Source organism: Aegilops tauschii, chromosome 5, assembly GCF_002575655.3.
Source record: "Aegilops tauschii subsp. strangulata cultivar AL8/78 chromosome 5, Aet v6.0, whole genome shotgun sequence".
NCBI classification, from domain to species: domain Eukaryota; kingdom Viridiplantae; phylum Streptophyta; class Magnoliopsida; order Poales; family Poaceae; genus Aegilops; species Aegilops tauschii.
In genome coordinates, this window is record NC_053039.3 from 377,828,332 (window position 1) to 377,847,462 (window position 19,131).

The following is a 19,131-nucleotide window of genomic DNA, read 5'->3' on the forward strand; positions in this document are numbered from 1 at the left end:
CTCTCAAAAGAAGTGAGTGGGAGGAAAGTGGAACTTGATGAGGTGATAGTCACCCCTTCCGAACCGGAAAGTAGCGCAGCGCGGGAAGATGTTCCTGTGGTGCCTACACCGACTGGGGAGGAAGTTAATGATGATAATCATGAAGCTTTGGATCAAGTTACTGCTGAACTTCGTAGGTCCACAAGGACACGTTCCGCACCAGAGTGGTACGGCAACCCTGTCCTGGAAATCATGTTGTTAGACAACGGTGAACCTTCGAACTATGAAGAAGCGATGGCGGGCCCGGATTCCAACAAATGGCTTGAAGCCATGCAATCCGAGATAGGATCCATGTATGAAAACGAAGTATGGACTTTGACTGACTTGCCCAATGATCGGCGAGCCATAGAAAATAAATGGATCTTTAAGAAGAAGACAGACGCGGATGGTAATGTGACCATCTATAAGGCTCGACTTGTCGCTAAGGGTTATCGACAAGTTCAAGGGGTTGACTATGATGAGACTTTCTCACCCGTAGCGAAGCTGAAGTCCGTCCGAATCATGTTAGCAATTGCCGCATTCTATGATTATGAGATATGGCAAATGGACGTCAAAACGGCATTCCTTAACGGCTTTCTTAAGGAAGAATTGTATATGATGCAGCCGGAAGGTTTTGTCGATCCTAAGAATGCTAACAAGGTATGCAAGCTCCAGCGCTCCATCTATGGGCTGGTGCAAGCATCTCGGAGTTGGAACATTCGATTTGATGAGATGATCAAAGCGTTTGGGTTTACACAGACTTATGAAGAAGCCTGTGTTTACAAGAAAGTGAGTGGGAGCTCTGTAGCATTTCTCTTATTATATGTGGATGACATACTATTGATGGGAAATGATATAGAATTCTTGGGAAGTATAAAGGCCTACTTGAATAAGTGTTTTTCAATGAAGGACCTTGGAGAAGCTGCTTATATATTAGGCATCAAGATCTATAGAGATAGATCAAGACGCCTCATTGGTCTTTCACAGAGTACGTACCTTGACAAGATATTGAAGAAGTTCAATATGGATCAGTCCAAGAAGGGGTTCTTGCCTGTATTGCAAGGTGTGCAATTGAGCACGGCTCAATGCCCGACCACGGCAGAAGATAGAGAAAAGATGAGTGTCATCCCCTATGCCTTGGCCATAGGGTCTATTATGTATGCCATGCTGTGTACCAGACCTGATGTAAACCTTGCCGTAAGTTTGGTAGGAAGGTACCAAAGTAATCCCGGCATGGAACACTGGACAGCGGTCAAGAATATCCTGAAGTACCTGAAGAGGACTAAGGATATGTTTCTCGTTTATGGAGGTGACGAAGAGCTCGTCGTAAAGGGTTACGTCGACGCTAGCTTCGACACAGATCTGGATGACTCGAAGTCACAAACCGGATACGTGTATCTTTTGAATGGAGGGGCAGTAAGCTGGTGCAGTTGCAAGCAAAGCGTCGTGGCGGGATCTACATGTGAAGCGGAGTACATGGCGGCCTCAGAGGCAGCGCAAGAAGCAATCTGGATGATATCGGAGGGGGGGTGTTTGTACGTAAGTTATCATCTCTAGAGTGCATAATTTATCATGTCATTTGCACATAATTTATCGGGAGGAGCGAGGATGTTTTCATCAACTCCCCCCATCCCGGGTCAAAGTTATCATGATGTTTGTACATAAGTTATCAGGTATGCGGTTCATACATTACCACACTATTTATGCATAAGTTACCGGGGGTATGTTCTTTTAACAACTCCCCCCGAGTCAAAAGTTATCGTGGTGTTTGTACATATAGGTTACCGTCTCTGTTGTGTGTAAACTATCATGCTATTTATATTTAGACAAAGTGGTCAGGCATATGTTTCCAATAGCTTTTTCCCTGGGTTAAAGGTTACCGCGGTGTTTGTACATAGGTTACCATATCAGTTGTGGTATATTACCGTGAAATTTACATAGAAGTTATTGGGGATATATTTCCGAACAACCTTTTCCTCGTTGGTCGAAGTTACCACGGTGTTGGTGTTTGTATTCAAGTAATCATCTCCGCGGTGCCTAAATTATCATGCTATTTACACATAATTTACTGGGATTATACTTTCAGTAACTTTTTTCACTAGGTCAAAAAAAGTTACAACGGTGTTTGCACCTAAGCTATCAGGTCTGTGATGCTTAAATTATCATGTTAATTACATAGAAAATACCATTCAAATTAATAACATTGAAACTACAAAAAATTACTCAAACTACTGCTAATTCTGGCTTGATAGCCACCTCTTAGACACTCCTCGGTTTTGAACCATCATGGGTCTGATCCAAGAAGAATGCTGCAATAGGGATCAATGTCCTCACATCATCATTAATTTCCTATTGCCCGAGTTGGTTATAGAGTTGAGTGACTTGCGATGCTAGATATGGGATCGTGGGTTCGATTCCTCCTCTTGCAAATTATTTTTCTGGACCATTGTTTTTTAGCGGGACCTGCGGGATCACATGAAAAATAAATTTTGAGCGGGACATGCGGGGGTCATGACGAGACCTATGAAACCAGATTCCATGTTGATATATTCTAATGACCTTTTTCCGTGCAAATAGTTACCGGCCTGGGCTAAGTAAGTTATCAGCTCTCATGTGTGCATATTATGATTCTATTTACACATGATTTACCGTGGTACGTTTTCAACAACTTTTTCCCCAGGACAAAGTTACCGCGGTGTTTGGGCGTGAGTTACCACGCCCGCGATCCGTATATTACCATGCTATTTACAAATAAGTTATCGAGGGTATGTTTTCAAACAACTCCATCCCCCCGTGATCAATGTTACCATGGTGTTTGTACGTGAGTTAGCAAATCTATGGTGCGTATATTACCGTGGTATTTACGCGGAAGTTATCACGAGGGGGTATGTGTTCAAACAACTTCCTCCACTTCCTCCCACCCCGGGTCAAAGTTATCATGGATGCTTGTGCATGCGTTATCACATATATGTTGCGTATAGTGTCATGCTTATTATACGAAAGTTACCGGAAGTATGTTTTGAAATAGCCCACCCTGGGGCAAAGTTACCGTGGTGTTTGTGCGTGAGTTATCAGCAATGTTGTGCGTATGTTGTTATTTATAGAGAATTTACCATGGGGATGTTTTGAACAATTTTTTCCCCGATCAAAAGTTACCATGGCGTTTGTGTGTAAGTCAAGTATGAGATTCGTATATTACCATGCTATTTACATAGAAGTTATACGAGCATGATTTCAACAACCTTTTCCCTGGATTTAAAAGTTACCACGGTGTTTGTACTCGGGTGATGGTGTCCTGGATAAGGGGGTACTAACCTAGTCCGCCCTTGATCCTCAGGTTGGGCCGACGGACCCTCATTCATGATCAAGATGGACTCCAGAGGTCGTACGCAAGAGGCGTAATCAATATTGCCTCCCTCAAAGACTTGACTTGACGTATACTTCAAAATCTCTACCGCCGCCTAGCTCCTAGCTACCGAACTTGTAACCCTAGATACTCTCCCTCGCGTGTATATAAGCCATGGGGTTTAGCCCATAGATGGGACATCAACACAAAATCATTCACCTAGCCATAGAGTTAGACTATACATTACGATCTCGAGATAGATCAACTCTGTACTTGGTACAACTTCATCAATATAAACAAGAGCAGGACGTAGGGTTTTACCTCCATCAAGAGGGCCCGAACCTGGGTAAACATCGTCTTCTTCGTTCCGGTTACCCTCAAACCATTATCCACAGCTCGGGACCCCCGGTTTTGACACCGACACCGGGTTATCAGGTCTACGGTGCATATATTACCATGTTATTTCCACATAAGTTATCAGGAGGTGGGGGGGGGGTATGGTTTCAACAAGTATTTTTTCTCTAGGTCAAAGTTACCGCGGTATTTGTGCATAAGTTACCACGTCCGCGGTGGGTATATTACCATGCTATTTAGCCAGTAGTTTTCAGGAGTATGGTTTTGACAACAAAAGATTCTTGGGGTCAAAGTTACCACGGCGTTTGTGCGTAAGTTACACGCCCGCAATGTGTGTATTACTATGATATTTAGGCAGAAGTTACCGGGGTTATATTTCCCACAAGTTTTTCACCCGGTTCAAAAATTAAACACGGTGTTTTTATGTGAATTATCAACTCTGCCGTGGGTAGATTACCAAGCTATTTACACAAAAGTTATTGGGAGCATGTTTTCAACAACCTTTTTCGTGAGTCAAAAGTTACTGCGGGTTTTTGTATGTGAGTTATCAGCTTCGCGGTTCATATATTATCATGTTGTTTACACAAAAACTCCCAGGGTATGTTTTCAACAAAAGTTACCAGTGGTATTTTTTCCAACAACTCCTCCTCCCCCTTCTCAAAGTTATCGCGGTATTTGTACCTAGTTTATTGCAATGTGTTTATTAACATCATATTTATACAAAAGTTATCGGGACAACTGTTTTCCCAGGTAAAAAGTTACCGTAGTGTTTATACCTGAATTATCAGGTCTGTGGTACGTATATTACCGTGCTATCCGTAGTGTTTATACCTGAATTATCAGGTCTGTGGTACGTATATTACCGTGCTATTTTACACAAAAGTTAACAAGTGCCGACCAACAACTCCATTTTGACCTGATAAACAAAGCCCCACCTCAAGTCTTTCATGGTGTTCAGTAAAAGTGATGCTCATCTCATTCAATCATGGCGTCCTCCACTGGACACATAAAACCAGTCAAAATTTTCACAAAGCAAAAAACCATATCAGGATATTGTGGGCTTGGTAACGGCATGATTTACACGTATCACAAGTCCACGAGATCAGTTGTTTTGGGGGCATGGGCCCAGCCCTGAAACTCAGGGGCGGACATTTGATTAGTAGAGAAGGGAGGTCCGTAACTCTCTGTTAATTACCCGTGGGTGTAGGATTATTGTTGTGAGGACGGCAATCAGTCAATTCATATTTGCACTACTAGAGTGATAAGTTTAAAAGTAATATGACAAATAGAACTGAGAAACTAGCTTAAGGTAATACTCTTATTCCAAACTATTTTTGCTTGCATCACGTATTATATGCCGGGACAGATTAATATTGAAGACAATTTGACTATGCTGGCGAAGGATCAGGTAAAGGAGTGGTTTTCTTGCCGCTAGTGTGTTCTCTGAAGACCCGGAATTTTTACAGTTTTGCTTGCACTCATCCTGTGAACTGTAGCAATACGGAGTTAAAAAGCAACAGAAGCAAGTACCAGTGCACCACTTTTCTCTGCCGCACAACCCATATGGTATATTGACCTTCTCATTCTCCATGTTGGCGATGGTTCGGCCTATGGAATAACAAATGAAACATTGTTATGCAAATAATTTTGGATTGGTAAACAAACAAGCAAAATGTCTAACAGGAATTAAAAGAAAGGCCAGAGGAATAACCGTTCTCTTACATTGCACAATAGTAGCATAGCATACGAGATGTAACAGCAGGGCTACTGCAAGGATGTGAGTCGCGTACTTGTCCATTCTACGTCAATGATGGTTGTGGATGAGAAATATTTCTTCTACTACAGGCCGGAATTGCTAGGTATCAATACCTGACTGATAAATACATACATACATACATACATATATATATAGCTAGACAGATCAAGAGAATACAGCCCCGTGCAGAAAACATCAAGCAATAAAATTGGAATGATTTAGTATCTTACCATTAATAACCCAGTTCCTTATATCTCACAAGTTTCCGAAATTTGGCAGCAAAATACAAATGCGCGGGTTAGGAAGTTGTCCTTTGTGTGATTTATTTCCTATTTTGTTAGATTGTACGTTCCCAAACATTAAATGGAAATTTGCGTATGAAATAGTAAGTTCAAGGTTATTAATTGACGTGTGATTCATGGTTATGGAGTACTATGTTTCACGCACGAAAAAGATCATCTCTACTCCTAATGTCTCAGTCTCCGTTCCGGGTTTATTTTCATCCCACCATTTTCGTCCGGTTTTTTTTCGTTGGTTTTTTCGTCAGTTTTTTTTTGTCCGGTGCTCTCTGTTGGCTTTCCCCCTCGGCATCGCTCGATCCAACTCCTCCCTCTCCCTCGGTCCTCTCTAGGGTTCGCCGCCCGCCGCCGTCCCCCGCCGCCCTCCTCCGCTGTTGCCCCTCCTCTCCATCTCCTCCCCTCGGGGCGTCACCATGTTCCCCCGTCCAACAAGAGCCCTTCCCCTGCTACACCGTCGAGCGCATGACTGGCGCCAAGCCCCTCATCCTTTCCCTCTCCTCCCCATCCTCTGGCTCCACGGAGGCCGCGGACGCGGCCGCAGTCATCGCCGAGAGGTTCTTGCCGGACCTCTTATACGCGTCGGAGAAGGCGAGGGCGAGGACACACGATGTGCCCAGGCAAGACGAGGAGGCAAAACTGAGTCTCATGGCAAGGGTGGGCAAGGTCCTGTTCCAACGGTGAGTCTTCTTCTATGTGTCCCACCATTTCCAGTTCTTGGATCTCTGCTTCGTGTCACAACTCACATAGCATTGTGATTAACGCGCGCCATCACCCATCTTTTGTGTTGGTCGATTGCCCGCCTCCCTGGACACCGTCCGCGACCTCGCAGAGGCAGGGATAGAAGGATCCAAGATCCCAGTCCGTAAAACGTTCCATATGAATCTGCCCAGTGATTTCTTGGATGACATGGAGTGATTCGCTGTGGAGAGGATGGGGCTGGAGTTCATTTCAACAAAAGAGCACTACCATGTCAAGGTTTATGTGTCTAACAATTTGATAATTATCCCCTGGTTGTTGTTTAGACGAGTGTGAATTGACTTTGCGGCCTGTAAATATCTGATAGGTGGTCGACAAGCAGGGAATGGTTTCCAAGATGTCTTGCAAATGCACTGTGCAAGAAGATGGGAAGCTTGCAATCGACAAGGTGTGCCCCATGCTATCCTTTCCTGCACATTTGATCAGAACTCAGGGTCACAGTTAACTTTTAGCACTACCATGCATTGATTATATGGGTATCCATGCTAAATAGTACTACTAAATAGTGTGAAATATCAGGATTGTGCATGGTTTTATTCTTTTACGACTGACAATGGAGAACCCCGAGACTGTAGAAGGCATGTCATTTGATTCATGCCGAGAAGCGTACAAACAGTATAAGCTATTCGCTTGGGAGAATGGTTTCGGAATTCATCTGGAAAGTCGAGATGAGGGCATGCACGTTACCAGTTGATGCACAAAATTATGTGCTGGTGCTAGGTCAGTTACATAGCGTCTTGCTTGAAATTGTAGTACAGAGGAACCAATTCGTATTTTATTACATGAACCCCACATGGATATGCACCATCTCTTTACAGAAAACTCATCCTTTTTCTTATTATGCATTTCTGGCACCTTAACAATTTTTGCCAACAGAAACAAAGAAAAAACAATGGGGGGGCCTCTCGAGATTGAAGCCTGTGAAATTTATACAAGCGTGATATACAAAAAGTTTGAAGATGAGTTCTACAAATGAAAGTCCTTGGTTGTGTGTAGATGCATCAGTGAAACTGAATGTGAAATTGAATATGAAGTTAAGTGTGCGCGTCCAGAATATTTTCAGGCATATGGGAATGTTGTGCGAACATTCTGTTGGTTTCAGACAATTGAAAGCAGTGCTACAGTCCAAATTTAGCCAAGTCCCCTCTTCTACGCCGGCGTCCTCCTCCGATCTGTTGCATCACAGTGGGACGAGTCATGGCGATGGTGACGGCGGCCGGCATGCTGTGGGGCTAGCTGGTGGGGGCGGCAACGCACGACGACCGCTTGTGTTGAGGCGCACGTCCAGTGCTTGCGACAGCCATGGATGGTGGCGTACAAGATCTGCGGTTGGTGCCGATGTGCAAGATCAACATGACCGTTGCCGCCGCGAGATTCATTGTCAAGGTACATGTCTTCTCCTCTGAGTTTGGCTTCACGCTCTCCCAGTTTCTCTTCGAATTCGTGTGTTGATCTTTGAACCAGAAATTAAGTTTGTCTATTTCTGAATTCCTAATGTTATCTCTTGAGTTCATGTGTCACTCATGTATTGCAATGCAACATTTTATTTCTAAGTTCTGAATCTGAATTTTGTGCATATAGTTGCATTTTGTCCTGGCCTCAGGCTTCATCGTAAGAAGAAACAAATGAACTCTGCTATCTTCTACCACTTCATTTAGTAGATTGCAATACTCTTCTTGCTAACATGAATGGTCATACAATACAATATGCGGAATCACACAGGGGAGGAAGCACAAGAAGCTTTTCTGGATCTCGGCGATTTCACCTCTGGTCTCAATTATCTTGTCCGTGGCCATGGTCTACGCCACGAAGGGGACAAGCACGGCGTGAAGATCATCCACGAGGTGCATGACGGCCTGAACTCGGGCTCCGTCAAGCAGATATAGCTCAACGACACCTACACCGCTGAATTCGCCAAGATCACCATCATCTGCGCAGTTATTGTGCTCATGGTAAATCATCATCGTACACAATTCAGCACGTGTTTGTTTTCACGGCAAAATGCAGGTTGAACTGACCAATCAAGTTTGTGCATGTTGCATGTTTCAGGAAGCCATTGCTGTTGGACAATCTTTCGCCACGGTTAGATGGTACAAGCTCGATGCCGAACACCGGCCATACAAGTCACACGGATCGATATGTCCTTCCTCTGCTTCATCAATGCGACTTTCATCAAAGAAAGGTGCTAACATGATCAAAGAAAGCAAACCTCGCATTGTCTAAAGTTCGATGTAAGTGCTCACATAGGTGTTGTTAATTCAGGATCATGGAATGGGTAAGGGCTGAAGTGGATACATCCAATGAGAAGGTCAGGGAAAGGGTGCAATCAGTTGTCTTTGACATGTCAAGTAAGCTCCTACAGGGAAGTTTGACAATTGCTAAACTTATATAAAAATTCCAAAGACATCTCCGATTCAGTTATGATTCTGGTCTACAGACGTGGTGAACATTGACACTTCAGGACTCGTGGGATCGGAAGAAATTCACAAGGATCTAGCATCCCTGGGCATACAGGTGAAGTGATTTACTAATGGGCATCATATTGTACTTCCGTCAAAAAAATTCTCCAAGTCAATGGAAAGAGTAGACCTACATATAATTTAGAATAGTTTCAGTTACTGCTTGCATATACTATATGAATGCCCTTTGTTCAGTTAGGATCAACTTTGTTAGTTCACGTGCTCTGTTGGAAACCAGCCCTAATGTGTATGCTACAACAATACAACCAGTGCAAAAAGCACATTTCCAACAAGCCCTAATGTGTATGCTACAACAATACAACCAGTGCAAAAAGCACATCTCATATTTCAGGAACCACACACATGGTAGGGGATATTTTATGAAGGGTGGGAGCATGAGCACCTTGTGTGTGGGAGCACCTGATATTCTCCCATATTCTTAGATATGGAAGCTACAGCCTACATAAGCAATCTATGTATTAATTATTCAATCAGAAAAATATCTTATGCATATTATGGGTCTTTCTCATGAAATCTTGTACATCCAACAGTTTCACAGGAACAAGTCAGTGGCAGTAAAAGTTGAAGCTCCTTAGTCAGGTTTGTTCAGGTGAGTACCTTTCCTGATACAAGAATTAGCACTGAGAATGTTTTTAGAGGTAAACTAGCACTGAGATTTCTGTATATTTACAAGCAATGGGGCATACATTAGTTGGTTGTTTGACATTAATCGAGTTTAATGTATACTCATAGATTTGTCATACACGTACAAATATGTAGTCACCTGAACGAACATCCTACGCGTATTGTACATGACCGGTACGGCGGCCCTGACGGGGAGCGAGAACCACCACTGGAACGCAGCAGTGAGCCCCTTGGTGAAGACCTGCGCGGAGAGCAGGAACGTGTGCGGGGCCGCGGCGGCGATCCCCGTGGTGTCCCCGGACCGGAGGCCGTCGAGGATGTAGAGCGCCGGGAGCGCGGCACCGACGAGGAACCCACCCATGATGTGCGTGGTGAGGAGGAGGCGCTCGGGGCCGAGGAAGATGGGCGCAAACGGGTTGGGCTTCCCGGGGCGCTGCGGGAAGGTGATCGTGGCCAGGTGGAGTAGGTAGGGGAGGAGCAGGCCGATCGATCGAACCGTAAGAAAAGAAATCTAAATTCTATTATATTTCTGCGGTTATTTTCAATTTCGATGGTGGAAACGATTTAAGGATAAGTTGGAGGAATGCCTCGAAGATGTTTTATAAGCTTTAAAAAAAGTGGGTGGTTTGAGGTAGTGCATCATTTGCCTTTTATCTGAACACTTGCAGCCAAATTTTTTATCGCACTGTGAGTTGTTTTGTGCACATGCTGCGTTCTGTGTAGATATGGATGAGAAACTTCCGTGCCTACAACATTATTTGTGTCTGACCCTGTCCGAGGATCCTGTGGCATGCTCTGATTTGTTTCAGAGTGTGGATGTTCCAATGCTGTGCATCGTGTGCTTCCGAGGCAGCAGAAGGTTGTACACATATGAACGTCTATGGGTGAAGATATCCTACCATATCTAGAACCTGTTTGATATGCAGATTAGTCAAGCTTTTGCAGAGCAGTCCTCATAAGCTGCAAGATACATGCATGGTTTGTATGGTTCATTACTCATAACTAATCTATATGTCAAAACTTGGACAACTATTTAGCCCTTGAATTATCTTATAAATTGACAATGATGATGTTTTGATGCAGTCTGCAATTTTGGTTTTGTAGCAGCTGCTGTAGAACAGGATTTTATCCCATATCCAGAGAAGGTTCTTGAAATGAGGAAAGGCTTTATTGTGCTCGGCAAGGATGATGATTTTTGTGGATGAGCTAGGACTAGCAACAGCAGTTGGCGGAACCAGGATGGAAGTCATATTGCCTCCTTTTATTGAAGCTGCTATTTCAGTGAGTCCTAATTCCACTACTTCAGAGTTCAGACAACCAAAAGGCTTTAGCGCAATTATTTATGCTCTTCATATTTGCAGGGTTTTGGATTGGATTATAGCGAGCTAATGTAGTACTAAGGGATAGAGACAACAAGGTCCACCTAGACCATAAATCACATTGTTTGTGACATCAGCACATCCAATTGTAACCGTAGTCCCTCATTTGTATGACGTTACAGCCAACATTTAACACCCACTGTTCGTAATATATACATGATATCCCCTGACCAAATTCAAATATATGGAATCCCAAAATCAGTTCTGCAACTTGAGCAAGGTATGTGGTCATCTAACTTAATCCTTGCATACAGTAGAAGATCTATCCTACAAACATATATCATCTACTTTTCTGAATTTCACTGGCATCCCTTAGCTGTGTTTGTGGGTCGAAACACTACAAAAAAATACACTTCCGTGGTGATACGTGCTTGTCATAGTAGGTCGCGTTTTTTGTCATGCATGTACATCCATGACGATTTTATGACAGAATCAAGATAGTCATACCTGTGTTGTCGTAGAAGTGTTCCATGACATTACCAAAATCATCATCACGGAAGTGTCCACTTCCATGACGATAAATCGCGCGTCACAGAAGTGCTTTCGTCAAGGGTGACCGACACGTGGCATCCACCGTAACGGAACACCGTTAAGCTATCGGGTCGGGAAATAAATTTGGATCCGATAACCCGTTAACAGCCCCGACCAATGGGGATTTTCCACGTGTAAAATCATCATTGGCTGGAGGAAACACGTGTCGGCTCATTGTTGGGACAGATGTCATCTGCTCATTGGACCGAAGGCGCCTATGATACGGTGACATGTGGCACGGCCCAACAGAGGCCCATTCCCGTGGAAAGGCCGGCCCGTTTGACTTGGTCAAAAGGTGGCGGGCCGGCCCACAGAAAGCCTATTAACGGCCTGTTCGCATTAGCCCATTTACAGCCCGCTAACCCAGGGCCCGTTACGCCCTATCCGAATTAGGCCCAGTAGCATCATCTGGGCCGTCCAATATGATTCAGCCCGTTTTAACTTTCGGCCCATGTGTGGCCCATGACTTCTTTCGGCCCATATGAGGACCTTTGTAACTCTTGGCCCATTAACGGCCCATGGTGAAACTGGCCCGTAATGAACAGTGTATCACTTTATACCCATTAACGCCCCGTTATTCCATTGGGCCGTTTCCAGCCCAAGTTATCTTTCGGCCTTCTCAGGGCCCATTGATTCTTGGGCTCATTTGCAGCATTCGGTTACATACGGCCCGTTACTGTCATTTTTTGCTTGTGGGCCAAATTCAGCCCGTCGTTACAGTCGGCCCGTTTGCGGACCGTTAATACGTTGGGCCGTTTTCATGTAAAAAAACCCGTTGGGCTGTTTCCATAGAGTTATCAAATACGGCCTATTAACGGCCCGTTATGGTCCACGAATAGTACGACCCATGATTGGCGAAATGATGATACGCCCCGTAGAAGGCCCATGGATCCTACGGCCCGTACGAGGCCCATGGATAGTACGGCCCGTAGAAGGCCCATGGATCGTACGGCCCGTAGAAGGCCCATGGACCCTAAGGCCCGTATAGAAGGCCGATGGATCCTACGGCCGGACGAAGGCCCATGGATCATACGGCCTACAGGAGGCCCATGGTTACAACAGTCCGTGTGTTGCCATGATTATTTTGGCCTAGTTACCAAAAATAGGCTACTGTGGCCACTAAAAAAAACAGAAAGAGAACTGCAGTGACTACAAGCAAACAGCTAAACAAGACAATAAGGAAATAAATAAGCAAGCAATTAACGCTAGCCTATTACCGCTATTACACATATTACATCCACTGGGCATCAAAGTTCGCCACCAGTGCAAATATAGGAAACAAAGCAGCACATTACATACACTGGCCGTCAAAATTGGCCACCAGTGCAAATAAACGCGGCAGCAAAACAAGAGTATAACTGAAACAACTTCAGAAGAGCTCAAGAAACGTTATCCTGGGTATCCACCATGCTGGCAATAAGCTTAGCAAGCTGATTAGCTTTGTCCTGTTTGGCGCTAAAATCCTCCAACGCTTGCTGTTGCACCAGAAAGTATGCATCTGAATGCTCCAGGGACTTCCGCAGTCCTTCCGCTTCTTGTCGCAGCACAGCTGATCGATGTCTTTCAGCTTGTAGTTGAGACTCAAGAAACCGAACTGATTCAGACAGTGAGTTTGAATAGCTTGTGCAAGCGGTAGTGGCCAGTAACTCGAACACTAAACCAAGACAGGACTTTGGGGTTGTCTCGCTGTCTTCAAGATAGTCTTCCTTAGCTGTTTTATCAGCTTTGTTGGAGACCAACAAGGATGTGTCACTATTTTGAACCTTATCTGCATTACTTCCTTTAACATTGCTTAATAAGGCACCCTTCCCCAATATTCTGTCAGCATTCTAAAAGAAGAAACAAGCAGACACATAACAAGTTTAGCATGTACTAGTATATGAAACTCATTTCGGTGAACCAGTTCATTAGTAAGGTGGACAGGATTAAACTACCGAGTCTTCTATTGCCAAGTACTAGTACATAATAAAAGCATCAAACAAACATATATCTATGTCCTATGGTCACTGCATTGTCTTGCCAAATCAAAATAGAGACACGGTTCAAATCATATCAGTTCAAGACAAAGCAGCAGTGAAAGAATACAAAGCATGGGAAACTACACGACACAACAAGATTTCAGATGGGTACCACGGGTCTACATATACAACAACACTATTGGCTCTGTTGTGATGCTAGTAATGCGCATGATATGAAAGTCAACTGTATACACAATTGAAATTGAAATCAACAAAGCTATTGATAAGAGCAAACCTGTTAAAAAACATGCGTGAACATACCTGCTGTGCCACTGGAGTTTCGATTGGATCCTTCAATTTAAAAATAAATTTGTATGAGTAAATACAGTGATATAAGAGCAAAGCAATCATAGTTAAAAAAGGAGCGCCTAAGCGAGCGCTTAAGCGCGCCTAGGCTCTAGGCGTTGGCAAAACGCATTGCGCATAACTACGCATAATCTGTGCATAACTGCGCATAAGCATGCGCTTTGGTCAATAAAGCGCAAGGCGGTGGCAAAACGCACAATTAACGCCTAGCGCTTTTTCGAACTATGATAGCAATGGAATCTTAAATTAGAACAGTTGTTCTTTAGGTTTAGGCACTTGTTCTACATGAACAGAGTACAGTAAGACGCAAGAATATAATACTTAAAAATAGAAAATGAGCTCATAGACCTTACCACATTCTTGGTTCGGGACCAGTACAGAACAAGGCGTTCTCAGTCATCGTCCAGTAAATGTGTCTCAGGAGAACGTACGGGAATTTGATGAGTTTCTTTGCCGGTGAAGTACGTTTTCTTCAGGTAATTCCGATACTGCCACCAAGCATTCTTGAAGATAGCAGAGGTATTAGTACAGGTTACCTCATCCCGAGTTTCCAAATCGGTCCTTCTCTATAGAGAAAAATGGGAAAATTTGCTGTATTATAACCATCATGGAGGTAGGATGTATGGGACGAAGCAAAGTAATTGCCATGAATAACATTACTTACACATAACTCCTGGACAAACACCTGCAACTGGCATTTTCCTTCATCTTCGGTATAATATTTCCAAGATGGAAAGATACGTACATACGATTTAACAACATCAAATGTGATAGATGCTAAAGTACGACTAGCTGGTTGTGCTTCCTCCACAGGAATAGACGTACTAACTGGTGGAGTTGGGGTTCGCCGTGATAGTACTGGCCCTTTGGGCACTGGAGCTGCCTTACTAACTGCTCTTGTTTGGGAGCTCTGTGACGGAGATGGTGCTGTGTCAACAAGAACTGGGTTACTATCGGCTGGGGTTGGGGTTAGATTGGGTGAAGCTGGTTCTCTGTCCATCGCAGTAGGCGTACAATCTGCGAGAGTTTGGGTTATGTGTGGTAGGGCTGGTTCTTGTGCATGTACAACCGGGGTGCTATGTCCACCAAGAGGTAGCACTGTTTTGATTTGAAGACCGTGTTTTTAGTCCACTAGATACTGGCATCAGCCGCTCCAATTCAAATGGCTGATAAACAGGAAACATGGTTGAATGTACAGACATTGTATGAGAGACAGATGCAATAAATAGTGTGGAAAAAAGAGGGCATGAAAAAGTTGACATGTATATTGTTTAACTAAAACGGATAGCATGACATAATTTCACATATATGATGTCTATCTAAACTGGATAGCATAGCATAACATAATTCAAAGATATGATGAATAACTAAACAGGATCGCATGACATAATTCACCTACATGTTATCTAAGTAATCAGGATCACATCATTTAATTCACATATGTGATTTATATGCTAAACAGAGGGCATTCGATATGATGTCTGAACTAAGAACATGGTGTTGAATATTGTGTATATGATGTCTAAACTATGCAATGCAAGACACTGTATGCATGATATGAGCAGTATAACCCTGCCAAGTTAGATATACACCTCAGTGGGGGAATAGGACTAGTCATCTATCTCTGAATCCATCTCTGAGGAGCTACCGGGACCCAACAAGAGATCTGCTTCGACAGGTAGCACTGTCTGCTCTGAAGGCCTTGTTTTCACTCCAGATTTTTCCATCTCCTACCCAAATGGCTGATTCACAGGAAGAGTAGTTTAATGTACAAACATTGTCGACAAATGGAAATGTAATGAAGAAAAGGATGGGCAAGATATCATTCAAATATATGATGCCTGGTTAAACAGGATGACGTTGCACATTTCACATATATTATGGCTGGCTAAAAGACATGAGACTGCATAATTCCCATATATGATATAGAAACTAAACAGGTGGCATTACAGAACATGTCTAAACTAAGCAGATGACATATATGATGTCAAAAGTAGGCACTGGAAGGCAACGTATGCATGATATGACTAACATCATCATGCCAAGGTAGAGAAAACACCTTGGGGGGTAAATAGGAGTGGTCAGCGGCGTCTGAATCCGCCTCAGAACAGATATCTTCCTATGGATTACAATCTGGAGAGGGGTGGGGAGGGTTTGCCATTGAACCCACCATGGAGCGATGTCTGCATGACCGTGTATTGCCGCGCAAAACTCTTCTCTTTTTCTCTACATGTTCAGCATGACTGTGTACAATATCTGACATGCATACGAAAAAAATATGGTGAGATTATGTAAGGAGAGCATGCAGAAATTTAGAGTGATGGTAACAACCAGTGGATCGACGTTTTTCGGTTGAACCAAAATAGCCCTAATGGATCGACGTGAATGTATAGTAATAAGTGATGCAACAAGTGTACAACCTCTTTGCCGTAGCCGTGTCGACCTCAGCATCATTGGGTTGGTCGCTAAAGCAGTTGAGGTAGAGGTGGCTGTCGGAGGTGTGGAGGAAGATCTGAGGAATCTGTAGATGGCGTCCAGGGCACTGCTCTGTTGTGATGGATCGTTCTGTTGTTGGAGCAGCTCCGGTGAGCCGTAAGACGTCAAGGCTGAAGCAGCACAAGATAGACATCGTCAATCTCAAGTGGGATTCTAATAGCATCTCCAATAGATGATGTAAAATGGATGTAAAATTAACATCACCAAAAACCACCTAACTACAACAGATGAGGTAAAAACTGTTGACTCTGAACTTAACTGCCGAAACTGAAATTTACTGTGGAATCTGAATGCTACTGTCGAAACTGAACGCAATGGTAGCAGAGAGGCACTTGACATGTAGTTTAGGGAGGGCCTATAGTTCATCTTCAACCTGCACCCCCCTGAGCCGCCAGCCACCACCGACCGAACCGCCGGCTCTAGCGCCGCCTCGCTGCACCGGAACAACTAACCACCGCCGCCCCGGCCAGCCCTCTAGGCCCCCCGCCCCCACCCTGAACCCTAAGATAGATAGTGGGGTACCTCTCCGGCGAGCCCCCGTCCCCGCTGCGGATGGTTCTTCCTTAACTCCGGCGAGCCCCCCAACCCCTGAAAATAATTGACTCAAAAGTTGATTCAGTCGACTGAAGTGTGGCTTAATCGGAGCAGAGCATCAGCACGAGCGAGGGGGAGAGCAGCAGCAGCAGCTGGGCGAGCGAGCGATCGAGCGAGAGCCGGAGCAGCAGCAGCAGTGCGAGCGAGCGAGCGAGAGCTGGAGCAGCAGCAGCAGATCCGGCTGGTATGGACGCCGCCGCCGAAGGGGCCTCGCACTGGGGGAGAGCCGCCGTGGAGATGTCGCCCGCGGCGCCGGCTTAAAGGTAGCCGCTCCATGGGGGTGCAGGATGGAGCACCGTCGGCGCCGGGAGGTCGAGTTAAGGAGAAGGTGCGATGCAATGAGTGTACAACCTCTTTGGTGGCGCCGAGTAGGCCTCGACTTCGTCCGAGGAGTCGGTGAGGATGCTGCGGTTCCGGTGGAGCAGGTTAAGGCGGCCGATTGGGGATGGAGCAGCCGCAATAGACGAGGCGATCGTCGGAGCAGCTCCTTGGAGGTGGAGGACGGGGCGGCTGAACCGGCGGGACGGCGAGATGGACGACGGATCCTCATCCGGGGAGGTGGACGAGGGACGTCGAGCTGTTGCGGTGGACGATGTCGTCGGGGAAGAGGCTCCGGCTGGGCAGCGGTGACGTGGCGGACGGAGAAGGGTGGGGTTTCGCGGCTGGAGCGGAGAGGTTATGGCGGCCTGGGATTTCGAATGGCGAAAAGGGGGCGATGGGAGGGGGTGAAGCATGACTTAGGGACGCGCTTGTCCAAAATGTAGGGTGTGATATAAAAGTACCCCCACCGATTTGAACTAGCAGCCCTTTCGGCTCAGGGTTAGAAGGGGGATTTCACGTGTCGGGATTTGGCAGCTGGAGGGAGTTTTCACGCGCGTTGTAATTTCGGGATAGCAAGGCGCGGGTTGTGAAGGCGCCAGTTTTGGGAGCACGATATCTGAATTTTCGGGATATAACAAGACGCGGGTTGAATTTTAGGGACAAGCCTAATGTGTAGTAATATTATACTTGTACGTACCAAATCAATTCGCACTTCCCTCAACCAAAAAGAAAACGAAAAAAATAAAACTATTCACACCACACAAAGAGAGAGTCTTGCCCCGTTTTACTATACAAATGCTATTCAAAGCTACTCCCTCCTTCCATCTATATAGGGCCTAATGCGTTTTTTGATGCTAACTTTGACCAAATATTAGAGCAATGATATATGACATGCAACTTACACAAAGCACACCGTTAAATTCGTCTGTGAAAGGTTCTTTCAATGATATAATTTTCACATTGTGCATGTCATGTACTATTAATCTTGTCAATAGTCAAAGGCGGTCTTAAAAATCTCATTACGCCCTATATAGATGGAAGGAGGGAGTATGAATCCATGTTATGTCCGATTAAATTTTTTCGCTTGCTGTATAATGCATGTAACCTACTCATACCAACATTTTAGTGCATTCCAAATGTCTAAACTACCGCCGCAATTGGAACTAAATTTGAATTCGTTTCTCTATTTCAATAAGAATCTACAATCATGATTGTTGCCAACTTCAACCATCATAGTTTCCTTGCTATCCGCCAGATATAAATCGGACGGCCTATAATGCAGGATGGCAGGCACACCATCATCAACAACTCCGTTTTTTTATAAGAGTAGAGATAAAATATATTAAATGTAGTATAACATGTTCATAACCACACCATGTGTATCACCGTTATATATATTCACACATGCGTCGGTTTGAAACACTATGATAAATTCTTCAAATATTCGAATTCGCTTTTTATAATGAAGTATATATGATCTCTATTTGTCTTTTACACCCACACAACCCTCTATCTTTGTAGCTAGCGCTAACTTTCTCTTGTGCATGCACACGCCCGCATCCCTCTCACCCTCCCTCAGCATTCTCTAGCTCCATCACGCAAATTCGTCTTTTCACTTTAGGTCGTTCACCCATGGTGTGTGTAGGCCCCCCAGCTCCTTCTTTACGGCACACATTGATCGATATGCCTCTCTAGCCAGGTGTGCCTAGCACAAACACAAGCTTCCCCTCTTCTCTTGTCACCGTCCATGCCTCACTCCCACCACTCTTTTCATCGTTCTTGTACTCGCACACTCCTCCCCCTCGATATAGTATGCCTCTCGTACCACCTCCTACATGCATCCCTCTCTCTCT

General features: G+C 44.7%; 1 protein-coding gene across 9 annotated transcripts; it reads left to right on the forward strand.

Moving 5' to 3' along the window:
• Positions 1–6,105: 6,105 nt before the first annotated feature.
• Positions 6,106–11,221, forward strand: LOC109735205 (uncharacterized). Of its 9 annotated transcripts, none has more exons than XR_005757533.2 (10): positions 6,106–6,748; positions 6,837–6,917; positions 7,049–7,249; positions 7,406–7,915; positions 8,252–8,481; positions 8,579–8,711; positions 8,792–8,877; positions 8,967–9,043; positions 9,540–10,914; positions 10,995–11,221. XR_005757533.2 is itself a non-coding variant. In XM_073500433.1 (10 exons), the coding sequence occupies exons 1-4, from the start codon at positions 6,675–6,677 to the stop codon at positions 8,413–8,415; spliced, it is 603 nt and encodes a 200-aa protein (XP_073356534.1). In that variant the 5' UTR covers positions 6,106–6,674; the 3' UTR covers positions 8,416–8,481; positions 8,579–8,711; positions 8,792–8,877; positions 8,967–9,043; positions 9,540–10,611; positions 10,738–10,914; positions 10,995–11,221. The 9 variants fall into 9 exon arrangements, 5 of the variants coding, with proteins under 5 accessions (XP_073356534.1, XP_073356531.1, XP_073356533.1 ...); XR_002226072.3 differs by lacking the exon at positions 7,049–7,249 and having other exon boundaries at positions 7,582–7,915; positions 9,540–10,611; positions 10,741–10,914; XM_073500433.1 differs by lacking the exon at positions 7,049–7,249 and having other exon boundaries at positions 7,632–7,915; positions 9,540–10,611; positions 10,738–10,914.
• Positions 11,222–19,131: the final 7,910 nt, after the last annotated feature.

Excerpts from the sequence above, each read along its gene's own strand:
- LOC109735205 (XM_073500429.1), top strand. The coding sequence starts at position 6,704 with ATGGGGCTGGAGTTCATTTCAACAAAAGAGCACTACCATGTCAAG. Across the intron at positions 6,918-7,581 it reads GGAAGCTTGCAATCGACAAG|AATATTTTCAGGCATATGGG; the intron begins GTGTGCCCCATG and ends GTGCGCGTCCAG. Across the intron at positions 7,916-8,251 it reads CCGCGAGATTCATTGTCAAG|GGGAGGAAGCACAAGAAGCT; the intron begins GTACATGTCTTC and ends GGAATCACACAG.